The 26,870-nt window shown below is 36.3% G+C and overlaps 1 protein-coding gene across 2 annotated transcripts; it reads right to left on the bottom strand.

Moving 5' to 3' along the window:
- LOC140973508 (structural maintenance of chromosomes protein 5) lies at positions 1-26,870 on the bottom strand. 2 transcript variants are annotated; one of them, XM_073436369.1, is made up of 30 exons: positions 26,598-26,870; positions 25,926-26,103; positions 25,692-25,845; positions 24,862-24,935; positions 24,020-24,169; positions 23,824-23,928; positions 23,606-23,751; positions 22,982-23,093; positions 22,724-22,879; positions 22,446-22,567; positions 22,013-22,157; positions 21,860-21,925; positions 21,136-21,264; positions 20,955-21,053; positions 20,649-20,814; positions 20,214-20,359; positions 10,621-10,684; positions 10,208-10,332; positions 10,014-10,091; positions 8,329-8,401; positions 4,098-4,201; positions 2,524-2,640; positions 2,374-2,451; positions 2,040-2,139; positions 1,904-1,958; positions 1,255-1,303; positions 1,087-1,174; positions 926-998; positions 400-503; positions 1-301 (listed from the first exon to the last, which is right to left on the bottom strand). In XM_073436369.1, the coding sequence occupies exons 1-30, from the start codon at positions 26,636-26,638 to the stop codon at positions 240-242; spliced, it is 3,159 nt and encodes a 1,052-aa protein (XP_073292470.1). In that variant the 5' UTR covers positions 26,639-26,870; the 3' UTR covers positions 1-239. The 2 variants fall into 2 exon arrangements, with proteins under 2 accessions (XP_073292470.1, XP_073292471.1); XM_073436370.1 differs by lacking the exons at positions 25,692-25,845; positions 25,926-26,103; positions 26,598-26,870 and adding an exon at positions 25,179-25,669 and having other exon boundaries at positions 2-301.

Genomic DNA, 26,870 nt, shown 5'->3' with positions numbered 1-26,870 from the left:
AACAAATAATAAAATGAAATCAACATCATATTTCGACCGTGTATTCATGTCAGACGTAAATGGAGGATAAAACAAAATTTAACCAACCCTCGCGACATGTTTTAAACCATAGACAAGAGGCAAAGTATACTGCATCATTCTCACATCAAGCAAATGGGGACTATTTCACTTACAATTCTTATAGACATATCCGAATGCATAGTGCGGTAATATGTGTATTTACAAGCCATAGAAGGGACTTAGCAGCGATTTTCACCCGATGGCACTCTTATGTCTGCCCAGTTTGCCCCACCACTCCACACTGCATGTCCAGAACAAATTGCTGCCTGGTAAGAGAAATCAGTGGCAAAAATACCAAATATGCATGATCATCATACTATTGAAACGTAGATGAAAAACCTTTGGATGGCTGCTTGATCCATGGACCGTTCATTACTGTGAGAATGCTGCAAGTATCACCGTAGTCTAGATTTGGTAATAATTTTGGAGTGAGCAAGAAGCACCTGGCCAAATCAGACAATATCAAACAATTTTGCAGTAGTTTGTGCTGCCAGATCAAGCAATCATTCTCATGAAAAAGTCCAGTGAAGAAGGCAAACAAAAATTAACAATTTCAAAATAAAACAAATTAAAATTTTGGGTAAAAATTCAATTGGGGAGGGGCTACGTAGCAGTATCTTCTGGTGGATCGACCCCAGGTAAATCTAGGTTAGTTGATAAACAGATGTTAGTGTCAGTATCTTCGCTACAACAATACCATTGTAAACATTTACTAACATACTTTCCCTTACACAACAACAAATTTTACACACTTGGGAAGTTCAAAACTAAGTGCTGCCCCAAGTTTGATGAGGGCAGTTTTTTGTGATAAATGATGGTGGCAAAAATAAACAATTACCAAAAAATTAAAAAAGCAATATCTTACTGCGGTGTGTTTGACTGGCTAGCAGCTCGGACCAACTGCTGAAACATGTTTCTCTCATTTATGGGGTCCATACCTAGGAGAAAATGAGAAAATGTTGATTCTCAGTCCAATTTAACAGGTACATGCCATTAAAAACTTGAGAATCATAAACTCATACCAACCTTGATTTATTTCATCAACTACCCTAAATGGGCAGTTAGTCAGGTCTTGTAAAGAGACGAGGTAGAGAATGGTTGAAACTGAGCGTTCCTATAAAATAAGGTGTAAATAACTAAGTTCCCTCAGATAAGAGGGCCATGAATATTTTAAAAATCAACCAAATGTCATACCCCTCCAGATTGGTGATGAGCACTTAAAACCTGAAGTTGTCCTGCTTGCCTGATTATCATTTTGAAATCATACGAATAGCAGACAACAAAGATATATTAATACAAAAAATAATCTAAAGATAATATGTAAGGCTAAGATTAATGAAAGATTACCACTGTTTTCAGTGTATAAATTTTCTTTAGAAAAAACTGTATGCCCTAATGTGTATCAAATTAATACATTCTTTTTTTTATATAAAAAAAAATGATATTTCATTAGTAATTCACTTACGACAAAATACTATACAAGACCCTAGCTATATCAATAATACACAAGAGCTCAATCTCTCAATAAATATGAGATTTTAATATTCTAAAAGTCTACATGAAATCCAATCTAAGTAGATATTTTGTTCTTGATCTTTTCCGAGCACTCTTCCCTCGTATTTTCAACGTTGTCGAAAAATTATTCTATTTCTCTCTACCCACACATACCAACATATGACATGAACCACATTCCTTACTAGTTCAAATGAAAAATATCCATCAAGACTGACATCAGCAGAAATTCTCCACAAGTTGTATACATATAAAATGAAACATTTTCTGTGAATACAAGAATTGTTTTAAAAAGAAAAGAAAAAAAGGGGAGATGGGTAAATTCAATTACCTGAACTTTACTTTTATAAGGATCCCATAATTATTAAAATCCATATCATGTTCATCTGAAGAAATAAGCAATCAATACATAAATCCTATTGTTCAAAAAAAACAAAAGACATAAAAAATGAATTCAAGAAAAATACCCAATGACACTTCTCCTGCGACAGCCATTTCCTGGAAATTGCGACTAAAAGTTTCATTAATGCGAGCCACCAGACTTCTCAATGTTGGGAGCCAGCTTTCCTGCAGACAAACAAAAATCAGAATAAACCGAGGATCTCATACAGTGTGAAAAGTATACTGCAAACAATAAGGAAACCAACAAGTGTGCCTTCTCCTTCTCTTCTAAATTCCTATAATCATATTCAAGGTACAGTGACCACCAATTGAAGATTAATAAATACACACATTCACCATAAAAAGGATATGCTAAAGTTAGGAATACTGGTACAACAGTTGCATTAACGATCTGTTAACCTTCAAAGAATTGATTTCAGCAACTAGGCCTTTTAATTCCTTTTCATCTGATTCTTGTTTATCTGTAAGCTCTTTTATCTGCAGAATATAGATTTTCCACATGAGCACTATAAAGAAAAGTAAGTCGTTATCTTGATAATTGAAACATACTTTTCTTTGACGGCTCTTGTATTCTTCCAAAATGTTGTGATTAAGGAAAAGAATTGAATTGGCTTGAGCTATAGTATCTTGAATAGCAGCCTCCAGCTCTTCAATGGTAGTAGGCATCTGCAAGAATATTTCCCAGTAAGCATTAACAAACTAACTTCATAAATGAAGCACACAATGTCAGCAATGAAGATTGTTCATAGTTGCTAATTAAACTCCACAAATTAAGAAATATATTTTCACACATTTAGGATAAATACATCCCATCTATGCACAGATAAAAGGCTACTGTTTCGAATAAAACCAGGAACTTTCTACAAGGTCATCAAAATTCTGATGCCATTGCATTCACTTGTCCAGTACATACATTTCACATAGAAGTTTGACAAATTGGCCAATTTAATTATTTATTATAGAGAGCAGTTCTCAGTTCTTAGATATTTTAAATCTTGGATATTCCGATTAAAAGTGAGAAATTTCATAGCTTCCAATAATATCTCACACATTGCTCACAAGAAGGAAGTGTAGACAGCAGTATCCAAATGCACTATGGCCTGTGTGGCATTTGATTTGAGATTTAATTTCTGATTTCTGGAATGATGCAATATACAGGATTTATTTGCTAATTCATACCCTTGCAAAAAACAGTTATGACATGCTGAACTGGTGGCTTCTAACAAGTTACCAGACCATTTGCAAACTTAAGAAGTTTAACCTGAAGAATTTGAATAGAAACTTCCATGCTTTTAAAATTTACTCAGAAGATGACATTCCAAAATTTCTTCAACGGTTAATTCAAATATTCAAGCAAATAAAAAGTTCAGATCATCAGGATTTTCAATCAGGTACAGTATCAAATCATTTCATCAACAAAATTTAGTATTTGACACAAGTATGGGCATTCTAGACATTAGATTCCTTGTTCATTTTGCAGATCTTCAAATTTCAAGTATATAGCACTACTTCAGGTTGACTTGGCTGATTAGTAATATGTATAATTTTTCATCTCAAGAACATTCCCAAAAATATATGTTCAATAGCCCCCAATATTGCCCTTTCTTTCATTTATAACTTGTAATTATTTTGTAACAAAGAATCCCTCAATGTATAAATAATTTAAGAAAATTTCTCGTTTTTTCAACAAAGTCAAGTCATTACCCATAATGGATACTGTAGTCTCATTTTTATTTTCTAATTTTAACAGTTGATACTTTTAGGCGTACCCAACATTCACCCGGCCTGCATGCCCAAGAAGTATTCATCACAATTTACGACTATTTTTAGTGATATCCATATATCATAGAAAAAAACACATTTGTCTTCAACCTATTCCTCATTATTTTTGGTTTTTTTCATAAATCACAACGCATCTTGTCGTAAATAATGATTTTTATCAGTCACATCAATCCTCAAGAACAATATCCAAAGTCCATCTCAAAATTTTTTAAGTCAAATCTCACCAAAAATTCTTGAGCGTGAAATTAGAAAAATGAAGAGGCAAAAAATCACAATATTCCTCCTCAGCTTGTACAATAATAATTATCAAGCATGTTAGGAACATATATTATAGTACAAACCTCCAGAAAAGCATGCTCAAGCTCAGGAGTAATCATAGCAACTGATTCGGCATACTTCTTGGATCCTAACAGTTGTTTTTGGCAATCTTCTTTTACATCCTTACCTAATCCACAGAAAACAAAAACTGAAAAGTAATGGAATATTCGAACACTAAACTCATGTTACATCAAAATACATGACAGAAAACATTGTTCAGAGGCAAGATCGGTTTGATTTTATTCATGAATCAATTGGTCATTGCCTTTTTTTCAAGTCTCTATACTCAATCATAATGGTGGAGACAAATATTGATTGTCCCGTTTGAGTACAAAGCATCATTGTAGTTAGGTTTCATTTATTAGCGTATTCCAAATGTTAAGGAGTCCACTTTGTTATCATATTGATTAATATCTGGAATAACCAACAAAAATAAAATACAAATATTTTTTTGACTGTTGCAGGAAAACTGGCAAAGAAACGAATATCTTATATCCAACAACTGACTAAGCATGGCACTATGGGTTAGAGAGATGTGCTTATCATATTTCTTCCATTGTTTCACGCTTTCTTTGGTTTAACTGTGAATAATTTGGTGGCCTTGATCCTTGAATCTAGGAACTCCCTTCAACCTCGGCAATATAAAAAAAATCTATCAACATAAACAAAATGTCCAAATAATGCAACCAATTTCTCATGACTTTCGTATACAATAATAGCCCTTACATAGAACTGATGAAAACCTCCATTTTTATCTCTCAAGGCCAAAAAGAAAAAAGGCGACTCCAATAAAAAGCAAATGCCTTTTAAGCCGAAACTCTTGGCCAATTAATTTCATCTTCCCTTTCGAATCATCCCTAGCCAAAACCTAGGCTTTTATTGATTAGAATAGAACATACTTAAACATAGATCACAAACATCATCTTCCTCCACCCTTTATGCCAGTACGCCTCCACCTACAGCTCCAATGGAATAGTTGTCCTTCTAAAACTTGATCATGCCCATGCAATATTAGAACTCATAATGTGTTTAACGACTCCTGGGATTGGTGAATTATTTTCTCTTTCAACGACGGTTGTTAGAACACTTATGATTTGGTGATTTAACAAGGCTGCTGATCAAATGGATAACTATAGAGCCTAGCCAAATTGAATTCAAGAAGGAAATTGATTATTTCTATGTAATTGTTATCAAATTATTCGATGCCAAAAGGTCACTGATAAAAGTCGAGTTGATAAAAAGGTCACTGACAGAAGCCGAGCTGATCAAAGGACAACTAATATAACAGTATGACTCGGTGGATCAGTTAGTCTAAACAACGGCATTCCTTGAAAATATGTTGATCATTCCTGAAGAGCAAAGCCGCGGATGATTGGATAAGATCTCACGTATTAGCTTTTTTATTCCGTTTAATATCAGAGTCCATACGCACTACCCGAAGTGTATTATTTGTCATAAAGGACGATGATATGGCACAACGACGTCTGTATTTGTAACGGATTTCCATATTCAAAAAGACGACCGTTGCAAGCGATGCTTAAGAACTCTCATGGCTTCAACATTTATATCTGTCAAAGAAAAGTTCGAGTTCAAAGAAATTTTTTAGAGCCAAACTGATCATAGCGAGCACATGCTAATACTTTGCAATATGATCATTAAAGATCAATCCGTGTTTAGAATTATTTTGAGAAATCATTGTAATTGAGAGTAAGAAGTCGCACTACTCAAATTGTTTAAGTTTATGAGATACTAAGGGTTTCAGTTAGTCATTGTAGTAAGTCCTTCTGAAGTGGACAGTTGCAAAGTCTTGTAATTGTCAAAGTTTTAGTGAAATCCTTCAGAAGGAAGAAGGTAACGTAGGAGTAATTCAAGTTTTCGAACATCTAAAAACAAATTTGTGTTATTTACATTTCAGTTAGCCTGTTTTTGTTTAATATTTGATAGCCTAATTGTTCTTACCATTAGCCATTTTATGTGACCAATCCTTCTCAATGAGTCTTTTCCTGCGCATAATCAACTGCAGGTTTATTGATACATTACAGATGAGAATCACATTTAAGTGTTAACCAAATCGAAATATTCCAGAATTTGTTGACATTATTTATTCACTTCCCTCTAAATCAATCTTTGTTCCTAAAAAGTTGTATAAAAGCCGGTTAATTCTTGTCTCTGAACGCTACATTCAAAATGGCCTCCTTCATTAAGATTTTCATGTTCTCCAAAGAGGATTTTGACAATTGGAAAATCCGGATGCAGGCTAATTTAGCTGCACAAGATGATGATGTGTCGTATGTCATCACAGATGGACCAATGAAAATTATGAAGCTCGATACAAATGTTGCAATTTAAGATGGTGCACCTCAAATTATTAAAAAGCCACGAATGGAGTGGACTTGTGAAGACAAGAGAAAGCCAACTTTGACAATGTGGCTAAAGACATTCTATACGAGACATTAGAAAGAAATACCTTCAACAAAATCAAGTTAAATACTACTGCTAAAGACATCTAGGAGAAACTGATCTAGTTGTGCGAGGACAATGACCAAACAAAGGAAAACAAATTGTCTTGCTAAACAGAGTTTGATGGCGTCAAGATGAAGGTAGGAGAGTCTATGCCAGACTTCAATGAACGAGTTAGCAACATTATAATCGAGTTGGCTGCTCTTGGCCTAGAGTATTCCAATTGTGAGATAACCTTAAAGGTGATGAAAACACTTCCAAGAGAATGGGATGTCAAAACAATGGTCATGCGTGTATAAAAAAACTTTACAAGCTTAAACTGCACGCTTTGTTTGCAGACCTTAAATCATATGAATTTGAACTTGATGCAAGAACTGATGGTGAATCAACAGCCAAACTAACGAAGGCTCTGGCTGCTACATCAATTGATCGGTCGGTCTCGAAAGAAAAGACAACCGAACAGTGAAGCAATTTCATTGTTTGTTGAAAAATTTTGGCAAGTTCTTATGAAAAATTAGGGCAATTTCCAAAGCCGAAGTAGACGCAATCACTACAAAAAGGAATCCACCAGAGCCGACTATCCCAAACCGAATAAGGATGAAAGAAGTACAATTGACCAAGAATGTCCATTTCATGAAAAAAAAAGAAGAGGTCAAGGATGACAATTGACAAGTGGTCATTCAGGAAGAGAAGTACTGTGGCCGAGAACAGTAAGATCAAGTGGGCAGATTCTGATTCTGACTCATCCGAGTCAGAACATTCCACCAGTGGAATTGATGAAGATGAGGTGCAGTGCCTCATGGTGGATGTCGAATTGGATTTCACCTATAAAGAAGTATTTGATTTTAGCTCAGCTGATTTTAAACGAGATGATCTCATCACTGCACTTCATTATATGGTAAAGAAGTACAAGAGACTTTCTCAATCATTCAAGGAAGTCAAAACAAAGCAAACAAGCCCAACTAACGGTGATACAGAGCCTAACAGGAAACAGTCAAGAGAACAGTTTTGTCGTAAGGCAAAGACTGCAAAGCTCAAGACTAAGAATGAGCGAGTACATGTTGAGCAGGTTTATTGATATCATACCGACAAGAATTACATTTCCGTGTTGTTAACACGTCGAAATATTTCCAGAATTTGTTGAGACTATTCATTCACCCCCTCTAAATCAATTTTCGATCCTAACAACGGTAATTAGTAGAAGATGACCGGTTAACTACGAGAAGGGATGACAAAATTGTGAGAGCGCTCAAAATACTGACATTATGGTAGGTTGCAGAGAGTAACAACGACCAAAATGGGAGTAAAAGTGGCTCAAAAGTTTCAGGTATGCTAAAAATGCAGTCAACAATGGTACAGTTATGTCATTGAAGAGCGTGGAGAGCAAAAAATGTGATTCATCGAATGAATAGGAAAAAGAGACAACAGGTACAAGCATTGACACTCTATCTATATTCTAATAAGGAACTTCTTCTGCAGTTTTGGGACCTACGTTGACAGTAATTCGCAAAATTATGGTTTAAGCACTTTCTGCTTTTTCCTTTTTCTTAAATTTTTTTATTTTAAATTAAGCACACTTTTGATGTAAGGAGATTACTAGGAACATAAGTTATTTGATTAGTAAAGCCTAATAGGACATTTTTAATTTAAATCAACCACCACAGAGAAATTTTCTCAACTCTCAAAAATAACAAGATGTCAAAATAAGAATCATTTGATATATATGTTAACATATGGATGATGGAATTACACATTTACGATTGGAATAGTTAATAATCAAACTCAGAAACTTACAGCGATCAAAATATAAAGAAGCTTGTAAGGCAGACTTTTCCTGTTGCTTCGCATTGAATTCCATCTCCTTAACCTGTAAAAAGTGATAAAAAAAAATATCCAAACAGAACTACATTGAGAGAGTTACATAATAAAAAACATGAAGATTTAGAGAGAAATTCTCAAATGGTGATCATGCATGCAAACTTTGATTTAGTTGGCTGAAATCCACTGTCATCAAACAAGAACCGACAAAATAAAGATGGTAGAATTATTTTCAGCGTAAAAACATACTGAAACAAAGGCACACACCACATGAATGAAATTGGTAATATCCCAAATGAAATTAGTTTCACACTGGAATATGTATCTAGAGAACTCAGGAATGGCAATGATCGGGAGAGGAAAAAATAGACAGATTGTAATGAGTAGACGTGAAGAACCAAAAACAAGAAGAAAGATTTAAGCAGACGGTAATCACTACTAACATATGAAAATCAGCTGGTTTGGCTTTAAAAAAAAGATTTTAAATAAACACAATTTTTATAAAATAAAATATTAGCATAACAGAATTAGAAATAAAAGTTAAAGGATCACTTTGTTCATGTATTTGTTCTATGTTACGTGCCTCGATACTTAATGGGTCTAATATAGGCCCTAATATAAAGGACTTAGGCCCAAGAGTTCCCAAGGTCTTGGAAGAATCTAGACATGGGAGAGGGGAACAAAACGTGAAGTAGGGGGACGACTGGGGGATTCATTCGGTTACTTCCTTGAGAGTTTTGTAATTAGCATTGCTAGGGGAGAGCAAGAGCTCTTTTACAGAGTTAATACTCTGGGTTTACATTTTATATTTTATATATATAAACTTATATTTCAGTATTCAGAATTATATTTTAGCCATGAAATCGGGGTTTCCATATAGTGCTGAACTAATCTGAGTAAATCACATCATTGAGACTGCTCAAATTACATTCCAGTAAGGTTACCCAAATAACTATTATGGAGCATTCCTCATAACAACTCCTAGTAGTCATCAGGTCATTTACTTGATAAAGGTGGTGGCAAGTGCTGGCTGCATATGCATACTCATGTGTTTTCTTTTAAGACTTCTTTACGAATTTATTTTTCAAGAGGATATCTCAGGTAAAAATAAATCCTACACAAGCAGAATAGTCCTTGAACACTCAATTTCACAACTAAGAAAGTTTTTGGTAGTACGCGTTAAGACTGCTATTCTTTTCAGTTGAACTGGAAAAAAAGTAAAAAAGCATAACCAAATAAACAGCTTGATCCAAAAATGTAAACTAAACTGTTGCTAAGTCTGTTATGATAATTATTAGTAATTCTTAGTTTATCCTTCTTTGTTTAAAATAGAGATTAGGTTGTTATATTATCTTTTAAGATGCAGAAATCTTCTACATATCTTGCAGACATCAGATTGTCATTTTCAAGATTCTAAGTATTGAATAAAATAAAGTATGTTCAGCAGTGCATCTCGTCTTCTTCCTGATTGTTAGCTTTTATAAAGTTAATAACATCAATTTTTATTAGCTGAAAAACATACGGAAATTGACCATTTCTAATAAATTACCACATTTATAACTTATGTTTGCATTACTTTTAATAATTATAGACCTGTTTCCAGAGAGATATAACATAATTAGGGATGTATAATCTCAATGACAAGAATAAGTAGAGAGTACCATTGCTTCAAGTTCAATGGAATCCAAGTAATTTTCAGCAAAACTTCTTCTGTAAGCTACAGCCTCAATAAGTAAATCCTGCCGAGCCAAGTCGTGCGGACCAGGGACGGGACGATGGGGAGTTAAAACCAACACTGATATTGTTGTTCAATCTTTTTATGGAACGAAAGGAATTTAAAATAATTATAACTTACCTTTATCTCTATAGTACACTGAAACCGCTGAATTTTCAATTCTTTAACCTGAGAAATCAGTTTCTCAACAGCAGTATCTGGGTGATCTTCCTTTTCTATGGTCTGGAACTTTGTTCTTCTTTGATCTAAAAATAGAAATTGATCTTAATGCGACGAACGTAAAACATCGTATTAGCTTTCTGCACAGAAATATGTTTATTCAAAAACTCAGAAAGCATCTGGAACGAGTTCAAATCCATTTTACTTAATTAGATTATTTTGATTGAGGAGAATTTCAAATTCATTCCATCATAATTTAACTCTTGCATTTGTAAGAATCATGAATTTTAAATGCACCTAAATTGGTAGAACTTGAAATTCATTCTCTCAATCAAATTCCTTCACCCAAATGCAAGCTCGATTTTATAACTTACTGACAAGGAGTTCTATCTCCTTTCGTTTTTTCTTCTTGCTTTGCATCATGTTCACAATCTCCTCCTGAAAGATCGACCTCAAGCAGTTACATACACATGAATATACATTTTGAATTTCAGGCCATACTTGGTAATAATATCCTACTTGAGAAACAATGTACAGTATTAATATAAAAGTAATCACTAAAAAGAAACCAATATAATATCATATTGGTGATATTATATCGACGTTCTCTTAATCCAGAAGCAAGGGTAAAAGAAGACGTCGTGAATACAGATAGAAGTCCTATTTTTTTACAGATATCTATGATTTGTAAAGCTCCTTACCAGCCTATCACTAAGCTATATTCGTATCTAATATCTAATAAATGTATCGATCTTAAAAAAAGAAGTTAGTTGCTAGAACTGACAAGAAACAAAATTGAAGCTACTAATGTTCAAGGCATTAATTTATAAAAAAATCTTTGAATTTTCCCCCATATTTTATGTTCTTTAATGTTGGTCCATGATTCGGATATTTATGCTCAAGAGTATCACATGATTTAGCTTCTTTAGTCTAAATCACGAGATCCATTCCTATTTAATTTTCCTTGCTCGAAAGAATACCAAGTTTTTTAGAGGTCAAAAGTAGATGATAGTGTTTGTTTCATGTTTAAAATTTCAATTTGGCCTGCTTTTTGCACAAAAGTAAGAAGGTGTTTGTCTTCATTTATTTCAGAACTTTGAGAAAATGTCTTCAGCACCTTTCACCCCATTTTTGGTCTAAAGCAACTAAATAAAACTAAGATTGATAGATAGAGAAAAATGAAGCAACACATCAACAAAAAAAAACTATTATATATTCTGTAAGGAAAAAAAAGTTGAATTATTGTCTCAGAAAATGAACAGTAAACTTTATATGCAGCATATAACACCATAAAACAAATCTACTATATGCTAATATAAATTAGTAATGATGCGAGATTTACGGCGAGTTTGATTACAGAAGTTGTAGCTTAAAAAAAAGCACTTAAATAAATTCAGCTTTTTAAAGTGTTTTTTTATTAAAAAGTAAAAAAGGTTTTTGAGTTTGAATAAATGTTGAGAAGTGATTTTTTTTTTATTTTTAAATATAAATAGAAGTAGAAGTCCAAAAGTAAAAAATTTCTAAACAAGTGTTTTTTTAAAAGAATTTTTGTAACCAAACAATAAAGTTTTAAGAAAAACACAAAAAAGTGCTTTTAGTCCACTGGACTCTCAACCAAACGGACTCTTACTTTTGAATATTATAATAAATAACTGAATCTAATCCAGGTCTTGAATTTCAATCTTTCGATTAAGCAAAGTTTATCACTTCATTAAATAAAACCTTACATCTACCTTCTCTCATATGTTCATTTTAAATTTTCTTCTCTCATATTTTCGTTTTTTATTTTGGAATGGTAATATGTTTTGATTTTTTGATTGAGTTAAATTTAATCAAATAATAAATCATATAACCTGATGACATACTACCTTTTAGTTTTAGTAGACTGAGATTCGATTTTATTTATTTAGTCAATCTATTACATTATAGTAAGAGGATATTCTCTCATATTTTTATGGATTTGAATAAAGGTTTTCTGCCTATTTATTTTGTACACTCAATTGAAAAATATATGAAATAATATTCTATCCTCTCTCCAATGCTACTTTAATATTTTCTACATCGTGTCACAGACTGCTAGTCAGTCGTGACTAGCAGTCGTGAATTTCAAGTGGCCATGGTCGTCATCGATCTCAATAGCGGTGGCGACTGAAGTTCCAACAGCGGCAGCGGCAGCGGAGGTTCTACCCATCCTGGTGTGACAGCATCCCAGCCCTCAAATCACTCTCCCCTAATATCGATTCATAAACTTAATGGGAAGAATTATCTTGAGTGGGGTCAATCCATTCGACAAGTGATAGATGGAAAAGGGGAGCTAGGTTACCTGAATGGAGAATGGCGTTGAAGTAGACAAGGGGAGATATCAAAGGTTGGTTGGGAAACTAAGCTACTTATCTCACACTAGACCAGATATTGCCTTCGTTGTGAACTTGGTAAGTCAGTTCAAGCATGCACCGTGTAAAGAGAACCTGGAAGTAGTACATGGAATTCTTCAGCATCTAAAAGGAACACCAGGCAAAGGACTTCTTAAAGAAGAACTAAGACAAGGAAAGTTGAGGTATATACTGATGCTGACCGGGCGGGCTTAACCAGTGATCGGAGATCAACACCTGGCTACAAGTGAATGATTTAAAGAGATTGATCAAATTCCCAATGAGACTATAATGTGATAACAAGGTTGCCATCAGTACTGTCCATAATCCAGTTCTTCGAGAGATAACTAAGCATATTGAGATTGATAAAAATTTCATAAAGAGAAGATTGAAGGATGAATACTCCTTCTGTTCCCAATACTTTACAGGTTGCAGATATTCTAACCTAAGGCCAATCAAGACAGTATTTTGAAGACCTAGTTAACAAGTTGGGTAATATTCGTGCATGTTCTCCTGTGTAGTATATGTCAGTTTTAAGAACTCAAGAATCAAGATATGTTTGTTGTCATCGTATTTATTTTGCGGATATTCCTTATTTTTTAACTTGTTGATTGCTAGCTTCCTTGCATGTGGAGTGTCCTTACCTTTATTGAGTTTTCTGTTGCTGCTACGTGAATACGCAGTTGCAAACTTTTGTTTGTGGTTCAATGATATTCAAAAAGCCCTAGAGAGAGAATTTTTAAAAAATGCTCTCTCCTCTTTTGCGCTCCATCGTTTCTTTCCCGTTTCCTTCCATGTTTCTCTGTCGCTGAGGTAAGGCGTCGCTGCCTTCTACCGTCACCGGCGCCGATCTCCATCGCCGGTGGCGAAATCTGATTACCTTACTCTTGTTTTCCTTTTTCGTTTCCTATCCAAATTCCTTCGGTTCTCTTCGGAATATTATCTCGCGCGGGACTTCCTTTCTTCCGAGGGAGCTCTGCGATTCTAGTATTTGGTTTCATTCTTGCACACAAGAAACGGGTGGTTATTTTCGCTTCCCAGTAGGCACCTTTGGTTTTCGTCGGCAAAAATATGAACACCATGATAGACTCAAGAACGCCTGCTGTTTTAAGGAAAAATTCCACGGATGAAGTATTCATTGAACAGAAAATTTTCAACCTGAGATCGGGAAATGGGGGCTTGTCTGTTTGGTGGTCTGAAAAAACGAGGAACGCAACCTATTTGCTGGATTTGGACCGAGAAAAAGCTAGCTGGATATGTTTAAGGTTCAAGGAATAAATCTTTAATCCTGTCTCGGGCAAGGTTTTCCATCGCTTCAGGGGCAGGAATGCGGTTTTAACTATTCAAAGATTTTCAAACAAGCGTGGAAGATTCTTAGAGATTATTAAGTTCAGTTTCAGAGGTCGAAAACAGATCACGATCGTTCCTAGCGGCTATAAAGCAGGGGGCTGGAATAAAATCCTAAATACACTGAAAAGGCTGTTATCGGGGTTTTCTGACAGGAATGTGCTTCAGCCTACCTTAAGATACGGTTCAGCTAAGACAAGATGGAACAAAGCAATCCAAGTTAACATTAAAAAGGTGGAGGAGGGTAGCCGAGGACTGCTGAAAATTAAGGAAGACAGTGACAGGCCGATGACGGCTAGGAAGTGGAATGAAGCACTAATTGTTACTAGGGGAAGAGTGAATAGCTCGTGGGATCAGATAAAAAATGGCCTAGCAAAATACACAAACAAGGTGGTTGAACTATTTCCATTCCAAGCTAACAAAGCGGTTTGGGGGCCCTCCGACCCTTGCGAGTATGCTTATTATGTAAAGCTGAAGAAAGGATTCTTGGACAATGGGGTGTCCTTGAATTTCGAGGCTTGGAAACCGAATATCAATACCGCGGATACGGTGGACAAATGTTGCAACAGTTGGGTTAGGATTTTTGGACTACCATGGAATCTATGGTCGAAAGAAACCTTCAAAAGCATAGGGGATCACAGACTTAGGGGCAGCAAGGATTAAGGTGAAAGGCACGGAAGGAGGGTTCGTTTGCAATAAGATGAAATTTCAGCTGGAAGGGCAGACCTTTGACATTCGAATCCGGGTAGATACCTTTGATCTAACAGCCTACGAGAACTACGGTAGGCAATCTTACGCTCAGGTGGTGATTAATGGTAAAAGGACCTTGGCGGGGTGGGGTAACTCAAATATGACCCGAAAACAATTCGAAACTGAAGATCCAGGCAGCGGCCATACCGATGGGATGACTGATTCAGTGGTTAATTTGCAGACAGCTACAACCACAATTGAAGGGAGGCAAAGAAGTGGATCTGGCAATAATGGGTTAAGAGTGGAAGATGGGCAGGGGAATTGTCAGTTAGATAAAAATCAAAAAGGGTCAGATGAAAAAAGTGCGTCGTCAACACCTATTCCGGGGGATAAGAAAATCAAAATTCTAAAGAAGATCAACCCAAAGGAAGTATCAAGATTTAGCAGCTCACCGATCCAATCCATGAATAATGAAAGAGCCAAGGAGCAAGCTATGAGGGTTAAAACCGTGAATGTCAAGGTACAGATGCCTTCATATGGGAAAGTTTACACTCGAAGATTGAATGAAGGCACTTCGGCAGTTATGTCTGTCATTGTCAAATGCGGTCAGACAAGTTCAGACTTATTCAAGCTTGAGGAAGATAGCAAGCTGGGAGATTTTGGTATGGAAGACGAAGAAGAATGTTTGTTCAACGATTCACAAGATGATTTGTTCGAGGGAGAGTCCGAATTAGAAGACACGGACAGCTTTGTTTCTGAAAAATCTGATGCATTGGACCAAACGGTAGGAGTGCTGGGGGATATCCACGGGCTATTTTCATCAGAGTACGAGCCGCCTCCAATCCCAGCGCCACTTCCACAGGAAGATGCGACACCTTCAGCGAGATAGGTATTTTCCGGAATCCAATCTTCGTTTCTTAACCATTCCTTCAAATTCCATGCCTTCTTTCCATCTTCCTTTTCTGTCCTTGGGTTGTCTAGTGGTTATTTAGGTGGAGGGGGTCTAAAGGTAGATGAAAAGTCGAGTACCGAGGACAATGTTCTTACAGGGGCTGCTTAGGCCGACAGATTGGATACTACAATTGAGGTTCAATGAGGGAATTCAGAATCTAATTGTTGGGGAGGAGATAAGAAATCTACCGGTCTTTTGAATAGAGAATTGCAAAGATTGAGGTTTGGGGTAAATTACGAGAGAGTTTCGACGTTGAAGGGTCTTTCAAAGTTATTATGAAGATTTGCTCTTGGAACATTAGGGGAGGGGGAGCAGCACGGAACAGAGAATTGATTCGAAAAGTCATTCGGAAGGAAAAACCGGATATCGTTGTAATTTTAGAAACAAAGCAACAGCTGATAGATAGAAGATTCGTGGCAAGCATGTGGAAATCTAGATTCGTGGATTGGGTCTGTTTACCGTAAAATGGGAGATCTGGAGGTATTTTGGTGTTGTGGGATCCTAGAGTAGTGTGGGTCACCGACAATTTGATAGGGGAGTTTTCGGTGTCAATTGAGATAGAGGGGAGTGATCAGATCAGACGGTGGTTCTCAGCAATATATGGACCTATTCATTCAAGACAGAGAGAGTTATTTTGGGAGGAGATTGCGGGGTTGCATTCTATTTGCGGAGACAAATGGTGTTTGGGAGGTGACTTTAACGTGGTGAGGAATACGGGAGAAAAGCTGAACAGTCTTTCCAATACTACGAGTATGTCCTGTTTTGATAAGTTGATAGGGGAATTGCGTTTACACGATCCACCTGTGTTAAACGCAAAGTTCACATGGTCGAATTTCAGAGCTCAACCTATTTGCTGCCGACTTGATAGATACCTCTTTTCGAGGGGTTGGATGGAGATTTTTCCAAACTACAGACAAACGGTCTTACCAAGAATCACATCGGATCACTGCCCTATCTTACTTGATACAGTTAAGTTAAGGTGGGGTCCTGCTCCTTTCAGATTTGAAAACACTTGGCCGTCCCATCATAAGCTCAAAGAATTGGTGAGGTCTTGGTGGAATAATGGGGTTTCACGGGGATGGGAAGGTTTTAAGTTCATGTCGAAACTCAAGAGGATGAACGCCGAGGTTTCTAAATGGAATAAGGAGGTCTTCGGAGATGTGGGTGTTAGATACACGGAAGTGGTTAATCGAATAAATCAGTTGGATGGTTTGGAGGCTGAGGGATAATGGTCGAAAGTCTTCACGAGGAAAGAAAGGAAAGGAGGACGGAACTTGAAGTGTTGTCGTTTAGAAAATTTCAAATGGATAGTCAAAAAGCAAATGTGAAATGGCTAAGGGAAGGTGACCAAAATTCAAGATTCTTCCATGCTTTACTCAACAATCGTAGAAACAGATCAATAATAGAAAAGGTAAAGTTGGAAGATGGGTAGGTGATTACGGAAGAGAAACAGATCGAGGAAAGCATTGTCAACTTCTTCAAAAATCTATACCGGAAATCTGACGGGGGTGGTGGGGGTTTTGATGGATTGGAATGGTGTCCATTAGACACGAATGAAGCAGAGGAGTTGGAGATTGAATTTTCTGAAGATGAGATTAAGAGGGCTGTTTTTGATTGTGATGGGAACAAAGCACCAGGGCCGGATGGATTTACAACGGCCTTCTTTCAGATGAACTGGGATACGGTAAAAGCGGATTTAGTTAAGGTGTTTGCTGAATTTTTTAAAGGTGGCATTGTTAATGCCATTACTAATGAAACATATATATGCCTTATCCCAAAGAAACAAGATGCAACCAAAGTTAAAGATTTCCGTCCAATCAGCTTGACAACGAGTCTGTATAAGATTTTGGCAAAGGTTTTGGCAAATAGATTGAAGAATGTTTTGGGAAAGACAATTTCAAAGAGTCAGTGCACTTTTATTAAGGGAAGACAAATTTTGGATTGTTGTCTGATAGCGAATGAGATAGTTGAAAAACATCGCAGGAAAAAAAAAGAAAGGTTGGGTTTTTAAGGTTGATTTGGAAAAAGCCTACGACAACGTTGATTGGAGATTTCTTGATTATGTGATGCAAATGAAATGTTTTGGGACAAGATAGAGGTCGTGGATTAAAGGTTGTGGCTCGAATGTTTCTTTTTCGATATTCATCAACGGTAGACCGCGGGGAAAATTCCAGGGGAGAGAGGCATTCGTCAAGGGGATCCACTATCCCCTTTTCCCTTTAACCGTGTGGTTGATTGTTTGGGTCGGTTGGTTGATAAGGCAAAGACAGTGAATGAGGTAAGAGGATGGGTGGTGGGGAGAGAAAAAATCGAAATATCTCATATCAAATTCGCAGATGACACTTTGTTTTTTGTCCAGTCGGATAGGCATCTTTTAGCACTTTTGGAGATTCTCAATAACTTCACTGTTAAATAAGGACTGAAAATCAATTTGGAAAAAAGTGTTGTCTTGGGATTAAATGTCTTGGAAGATGAAATCGTGGATATGGCACGAGTAATTGGATGCAAAAGAGATAATTGGCCGATAAAGTAACTTGGGGCACCTTTGGGAGGTGACCCCAAGTCTGCTGAATTTTGGGAGCCCGTCTTATCAAAAATGTCTAAGAAACTAGCAAGTTGGAAGAAGTCTTTCCTCTCAAGAGGTGATAGTCTCACTTTGATTAAGGCTGTCTTAGGAGCGATGCCGACTTACTATATGTCACTTTTCAGAGTGCCAATTGGGGTGGCGAAAAAAACGGAAAAATCGATGAGGGATTTTTTGTGGGACGGAACGGATGGGGAGACATGTTGCCATGTCATTGGGTGGAAACAAGTTTGTAAGCCAAAGGACAGGGGCGGGCTAGGGTTGGGGAATATATGCTTGACGAACAGGGCACTTCTTGGAAAGTGGTGGTGGAGATGTTCGGTGGAAAAAGATTCATTGTGGAAAAGAGTTATCAAGAGTATCTATGGTCTTCAGGATAATGGTTGGGATGTGGGGTTGGCGAGGAACTCGACCTTCAAAAGCCCCTGGAAGTTTATTTCTCGATCGTACTCGACTTTTGAATTATTGATTAGGGCGGTTTTAAAAGGGGGGAACTTGATACGTTTTTGGGAAGATATCTGGGGGTGGTGGTTTGTCGTTCAAAGATCGTTTTCCATCTCTTTTTCTAATCTCTTCAACCGTTAATAAACCAATCACAAGTTTTTTAGAGGTAAATGAGTTGGGAGTGAACAATAATATTTTCCAATGGGATTTGCGTTTCAGGAGAGCCTTAAATGAGGTAGAATTAGAGGAATTTGCTCAACTATTGGGGATTTTAGACACGGTTAGGTTGGAGAATGGTACGACTGATTTTAGAGTGTGGTTGGGGGATCCGTCGGGGTTTTTGTATGTTCGGTCTTTCTATGTTTCTTTTTTCCCGGTTACAGCTTTCCCTTCATTTCCATACCACGAAAATATCTGGAAAATACCGATCCCGTACAAGGTCCAAGTCTTCTCGTGGATCGTGGCGTTGGGGAAACTATCTACTAGCGACATGTTGCAGAAACGGTGGCCTGATTGCGCATTAAGACCGCATTGGTGTAATCTATGTCGGAGACATGAAGAGAACCAAGACCATATTCTGGTGCAGTGTTCTTTTTCACGTGCAATTTGGACAAGAGTTCTGCAAGAACTTCGTTTCGATTGGACATTTCCAAGAAAGGCTCGGGACTTGTTTATCATGGACATGACTATGGCAGACGGAAAAACGAATAACAGATTCTGGCTCTTGACGGTGCACTGCATCTTTTGGACTCTGTGGTTGGAAAGGAACAATAGATTGTTTGCGGATTCGGAAGAGTCTGTGGACGAAATATGGGCAAAGATCAGACTCAGGGTCGCGACAAGGACAACAATGTTACCGGAGTTCAAACATTCACTTATTGCGGATGTGATTAGGGATTGGAGTTATGTTAGTTGTTGATTTAAGATCTCTGTTTTTATTGCAATATTTGTAATTTATTTCTTAGGATTACTACCCTTTGTAATCCACAATATTATTATAATGAAAAGTAGTTTCGTATCAAAAAAAAAGTTAACAAGTTGGGTATGATAGATATTTTTCACCAAATTGGGAGAGTTATGTTCAAGAATACACTGAGATTTGATTTGATTTGATTTAGGTAATCTATTACATTATAGAAAATTAGGATATTCTCTCGTATTTTTAGGGATTGGATTAGAGGTTCTCAGTCTATTTATTTTGTACACTCTATCGAGAAATATGTGAAATAATGTTTTCTCCTCTCCAATTAAAATTTTCTACATATTCAAAATCAGAACTACATTTTCATTGTCTTAAAATCCCACCAATTTATATATATATACACATATACATACATATATATATATATATATATATGTCGATGCAATATTCTGAGTAGTCCCCCTCCAGTACACATCCCCACAACCCTATGCTTGGCTAACGTAAAAATTGAAGAAAAAATGCAAAATTTCAGATTGTACCTAATATTCTTTGTCCAGGGAAATCAAGCAAATTATGTTATTCAGCAGCGAAATTCAACTTAAAAACAGTGCTACCATGTTTAAGGCCTTAAATAAAATTCCACAATTTTGGCTTACACGTTCTCGCTGAAATCCAGCTGCTTCATCTTCCTTTTCTCTTAGGGTAGTCTGAAGATCTTTCAAATTTGCTTCAATAGTAAAAATGGCCTCCTCATGCTGCATTTGCCTCGATCTGAAAGTTTCAATTTCCCCAACATCCAAATCTGAAACGGAAAGTGAAACATAAATAATGCTGATTCTTAATGGGCATGCTCATATTTTCAGAAATATTTTGGAAAACCAACTCCTTTCTAATCGAACTTAACTTTCTTAGGATATTGTTAATTACAATGGCTAATCTCCAAATTAATATCATTACAGACTAAATCATTTTCAACTTAGAACATTGCGCTCACGGTGTTATAATATTTACAAAACGAACGTGAGATCATGCTCCAAAGACATTAATTTTACGAAAAGAGAATTACAAGGTTGCAAAATCCCAGAACATACTGCATAAAAGAAGTTGAGAACGATCCACTGAACCCACACTTGCAGAAACATGACTTCCATAACGAGATTGGGACCAACGATAATGATTTTCCGGGGTCCACACATCCATAATACCCAACCTAAGGACCCGATCAGCTTTCTCATCAGTTTCTTTGGAACCAATATACTGATAAAACACAAAAATTTCAGTGGAAAACAAATATAAATCTCAGCATAGATCTTCTAGATAGACTATCCTAATTTCAGCCTATGATGCTACTCAAAGTGTATACGAACACACAAAATCCGGTAAATGAGAAAGCATACTGAATTATCCAACCCAAATTGGCTGATCAAAACTTCTTTAACCGCACATGGAGCCTCAAATACTTGGTCAAGCCGGGAAGATATGCCAAGTGCATGCATCTGCTTATTACAGTGAAACAAAAGAACAAATCATGCAGGAACAAAAGTAAAATGCTGAATTTCAATGTAATTATGTTAATACCTCATCAGTCAATTCAAAGGGCTCCCGATAGCGACCTTCATTTGTTACATGATTAATGATTGGGACATCAAAGGACCTCAAGTTTCTAAACAGTAAATCGCGGTCCTCAGAATCCTGAGTGATAAATGCCTGAAATGCAGCACAATCAGGAGAATGCAATAGATACATGAACTACAAGCCCACAAGTATAAAGACATGGCATCGAGACTGAAGTAAGACTTTGCACTTCATTAATAGTGGAGCTAAAAAGGTCTGAAGCAGTGCAGACGAAATGTAAAATGCAAATAATCAATTTTATAGACAGCCACTGTAGTTTGTTGATATGCTTCATTTTGGCAGCAGGAGCTCTAAATTACTGGTATCAGCAGTGGCACCACCTATATGTTTAATGAACCTAAATGTTATCAAGGTAATAATATTTGTATCATTTTCATTACCCTTGTTTCTATTCCACCATAAGATAGTCTTTGGTACCTCTCTTAAATAGCAAGCATTGTACTTTGAATATGGTAGAAATCACTACACGGGAATTGCTATAACTGACATGAATATCCATCATGGTACCACTCTAGTATGTGTGTTTCACTGGATTGATGAGTAAAACTTTATATGCCATCAATTAACTGACTTTGGAATTAAATACCAGAAGAGATAGTTGCTTGCATCGCATTCAACACAGATGGAAGAAAGTGAATCATGCCAACAGCGGTAAAGCTGAAAATACCTTCCATATATAATGGGCAACATGGCCCTCCAAATAGTCTGCATGAAACCTATTGGAGACATTAACCTGAAATAGCAGTCCTAATGCAATCAAAGATATAGTAAACGCAATATCTAGATTATGAACATCCATCTCAGCTTTCAATTCATGCACCTCAAGCAATACAGGACCATAGACTTCTTTCTTGAACTCGCTGCGGTGCTCCTGGACCCATTTATAAGCCTGAAATATCCTTTCAGCGCCAGATCTGTGCAATGCTTGCAGGCGCTTAGTGTTGACATTATCCAGTTCTCTCAACCTTTTAAGTCATACAAGGGTAAGAAAACAAGAAAAAAAATTTGCATGTTCAAATCGAGTAATAAGTGTTGAAGACTAGATAACCACTTATCTATAATGTAGATAATTGATTTGAATTTAGAGTTAGCGTAGATAAGATTGTTTCTAGATTAGCCAATTAGTTTGATAAGAGAGGATTTCTATATATTCTGATTGTATTTTCCATTATCATTCATTCATTGAAATAAAAGGATTTCTCCTCCAATGTCTATCTCGACCAGTGACAATAATAAGCATTGATGATATCGACCTTTCCATACACTGCCTGAGATTTCCTCTATGAAAGTTTAGGTGTTTCTCTTTTTCACTTTTATCAACTCTTATCTCCTTTGCAATTTCTTCCAGCTCCATAATCCGAGCACCCAATTGTTCCTGAATGTAGCAGGCATAAACAAGTTCAAGAAAGAAAACGAACAGCTGCTAGAAAGATTTTTGCACAAACAATGTCACTAATTAGTTCATAATATGAGAATTTGTACTGACAGTCTGACACTTTGAATCATATGTAATATAAATGGTTGAACGCACCAGTTGATACTTTGGAGGTTCATAAGGAGGAAGATTCGCTAGCTCTGCTTCTGCAACTGTAAGATCTTCCTTAGCTTTAGAGATTCTTTGTTGACGAAATACTTCTTGGAGCCTCAAATCTTCCACTTCTTTATACTTACCGCGAATTAGAACTCCCTAAAATTGTAAGAGAAACGTGGGACTTGGGAGTCAAAACAACTTCTATATCAACATAATCAAAACTAATGCAGGTAAACGAGAAAAGTGGCAAACATATACCAAATGATTATCATGCTCCAAACATTGCATGCGCTTTCTCATGTTTCCCTCTAACAAACCATTCATCTTCTTACATTTACCCTCCTGTTTTATTTTATCTCCCTTTTTCCTCCTGAAATTAGAAGTTTAAACCAGCTAAAGGTTAACAAGATGAAGTACATATGTCGATAACAGATTGGGACTAAATCAAGAACTGGGACATTAACTAAATGATTGATTGAGAAAACCACCAAAAGCTCATGTAACAAATTTTGTTCGTTTATCAGACAAACATAATGTAATTGATGGGTTCTTGAAATTGGTTAGATACGCAAAGAAACAACAGATTATTGAAATATACCAAGCTACTCAAGTTCAACTGATTATTGGATTGAAACCTAGTTAAAATAAACTCAGATTGAGGGCGATTTCTATTCGATTTTTATGGCATAAAGCACTTAAAGTTAAAGCATATGCCTTTCTGTCACGAGAAGGGCTCAAACTTAGCAAGTGAGGGATGACCTGTGATTTTGGCCTAGGTCATTACCTCAAGAAAAGTTTATGATTCTAAAGGTTGTTACAAAGAGAAGATCCAACCAGAAATAAAGAGTGTATTAACTTGGAAAAGACCAGTTAAAGACTTACTCAATAGGTTCTCTAAGTTCGCTCAAAGCCTTCGCAGCTTCATCTAGTTTTAGCTTTGCCTCCTGTTCCTGTTTCTTGGCTTCCATGTACTCCGCCCTTTTCATATCATACTTCAGCCATGGTAATTTTTTCTTCATGGACTCAGACTGAAAATACATGAGAGGTCCATCAGATGATCCTTCCACTAACTATCAGAAAAGCAAATGCAGAATATTAACCATAGCTAAGAGTTCTTCTCTTTGACGAACTCGCTCAACATCTTTTTCTAGTTCAGCATTTAGAGCCTTTAGCTGGTTAAGAGATCCTTTATTGCTTTCAAGGGCCTATGATTGATACAAGTTCCATAGAAATTATTCCCATCTCCAAATAGGTATAATGATGAAAACATGCAATGTAAATGAAACAATTACTAACACGTTCAAATCTTTTGATTTCATGGCTCTTCGTAATCAGACTGTGATGCTGAACGGGTAATCGAGGATCACCAACAGCTTTCTCGGTCTCCTCAAGGAGTTGCACTGGAGTTAACTTCGCAAACTCACAAACCCTGTCTTGTGGTAGAAACTAACATCCATTTCCAAAGAAATAGGGCCAATTTGTTCAGATTCCAACTTTTAAAAACTAAATATATAAATAATCACAAGTTAGCTATATGTTATCATATCCTTATGCACAATAGCATGCTATGCACGCAAGTACACTTTGTACTTGGCATATTTAGCTTACGTACACTTGTAGATTATACAAACACGTTCATTTTACATAATTATTAGAGAATTCTTACATCAGAGATTACCTCCACGATAAATCAGGTTTTTTGGTGAATCAATAAATAAAATTTGTTGATTTCTGAGAAATTTGGATAGGAGCGAGGATGAAAATACTTTTTATCCCTACATTTTACAACTAAACAATTGTGGCAGTTCCCATATCTCACAACAAACATAATTGCCCCTTGAACACTAACAAACTAGTCAAATGTGTGAATGATTATGGGTTGAAATTGGGTAACTGACGTCCTATTTCATCCTAGATTCATTCATGCTCAATTTCTGCCTCAATTCCCCTCGTTGTTTTTCCTAAATCCTTCCAATTTCATAATCCAAATCTCAAATTCATCACAAATTAGGTTGGATAAGAAGGGGGATGACAATATTTTGAAGTTCTGCACGGATTTATTGACTCATTAAAAATATCCACAGCCAAAAGTATTTTTCAACAATACAAAGGTCAAAGATGAACTACAAATAACTCACTTGAGTTAAATTGTTAACTTGGATATTGAATCTTTGAATTACTTCCATGATCTCCTTTTTTGTCACGACTTTGCCTAAAGAAATAGATAAAAAGTTATTGTACTCGAATATCAATCAAACAATTGATAGGTGATAGCTAAAGTTTAAAGGTATTAAAAATAAAACCCAAATGCAATTTCAAACAAATTTAAGTATACATATAGATATATCCATAACAAGATGAAGAGACATCACTAGATAATATTAATCCAAAAAAACATATTTGAATTTCCATTCATCAAATTAAGAGATCTGCCAAAGGCAACAAGTAACAATACCTTCAGCAAAATTCTTGCATGGTTCTACATAATCACACATTAGCTGATTGCAGCTCCTCGGACAGAAGAATATATTAGATGGTCAAGGCACTTAAATTTAAACAACCCGAGATACATCTTCATTAGTATATTCATGCGCTTAAAGAATACACAAACCTGATATTGGGGAATTTGATATTTGAATGTTTAGAATAAAAATCAATATATCATATTCACCTAAAATAACACATTTCATTTGGCTTCTCAAATTACTTGAATCCATGAAACTGGCACACATCCCAAAACTATCTCCCAAATCCATTAAAGGAAATATATGGAGCTTCCTTGCAAAAGGTTGTATCATCCTTAATTGTTGGATACACAGACAAGTCAAGCCATTACCTAGTTTAAATCAACTAGCTTGCGAGGATAAAGTTCCTCAAGCATAACAACTTGGATTTCTATATCATCTAAGCCATCATATTCAGAGCAATTGATAAAGCAGTTTTCCTAGTAAAAAAAATTAAACATTACCATTGAACAGCCACTCAGATTTGTTACAAGAGTCTATTTTCCTCGTGATGGTGATTTGTTCATCCTCGCTCTCTCCTCTCAAAGAAATCTTGATGTATCCAGATTCCTCTCCACGCTTCACAAAAGCTCCAACACTGGTAGCCCTACCTAGAAGCTGCACGGAATAAGAAGTGGTTTCTCAAAAGTACTTATATCAAAAAAATAACAAATAGCAGAAAATCTGCCTCATTCAACCTGTGGTTCACCACATAGTCCAAGTGCAATGGCACAAACAAGAGAACTTTTGCCAGATCCATTTGGCCCAATGACCAGATTCAAACGTGATCCAGGCTTGCAAGTTAGTGTATTGAAGGTCATGAAGTTACAAAGCTCGATTTTGGTTATATTTCCAGGCATGTAACCATCGTCCCCTCTGCAAACAAATGGGAATGAAACAATGTCACAGAACCTAAAATAAGATGCTTGAGATAAAGTGTGAATTTTTCAGTCTTTTTTGCGAAAAAATAAAAGAGAAACATTTAGCATTCTTTCTTTAAATACAAACATCAACAAGAAAATTCATTCTCATTTAAAGAGACTTAGCATAATTAACATGATATTGTACGTGAAAATGATCCAGTAAAAACTTCCAAACTACCATCTTCGTTCCTAATTTAAATATCTGCCTCCCCTTGATAAACAAAGAAAAATATTTCGGGTATAGAAAAAGAAGAAAACCAGCCGAAACAAGTTCATCCATTCCCAGGAAAAACATTCTACATCAAAAGCTGCACCTTTAATTCCATTAACATAATTACTCAGAAAAGGTTCAGAAACATGAAAAGGAGACATCTTTCAACACGTGAAACAGCGAGAAGTAATGGGGAAAAAATTTGAAAAAAAGGAGCAAAAAAGATAGGGACAAACCTCGAAATCTTGTGTCTTTTGGCGTTGGGCTCGGCAGCCATGGAAGGGAGAATCCAATGAAATTCTGATTCGAAGAGAAATCAGTTTCCGAATGCTGAGTGAGAACTAGGGTTTCACGTGTGCACGGGAGACGGAAGAAGGTTGTGGCAACTGGCGGAGTCCGTCAGACTTTGGCGCCAAGAGCGATACAGTACGGAGTTACCAGGGAAAATTTCATGCAAGGGGCGTCACCGCCATCGCCAGAAAAATCAGGTTTGGATTACAAGTTTTCGG

Source organism: Primulina huaijiensis, chromosome 3 (genome assembly GCF_012295235.1).
Source record: "Primulina huaijiensis isolate GDHJ02 chromosome 3, ASM1229523v2, whole genome shotgun sequence".
Classification (NCBI taxonomy): Eukaryota; Viridiplantae; Streptophyta; class Magnoliopsida; order Lamiales; family Gesneriaceae; genus Primulina; species Primulina huaijiensis.
The sequence above is the reverse complement of the archived record's forward strand: the minus strand, read 5'-3'. Positions and strand labels throughout refer to the sequence as shown.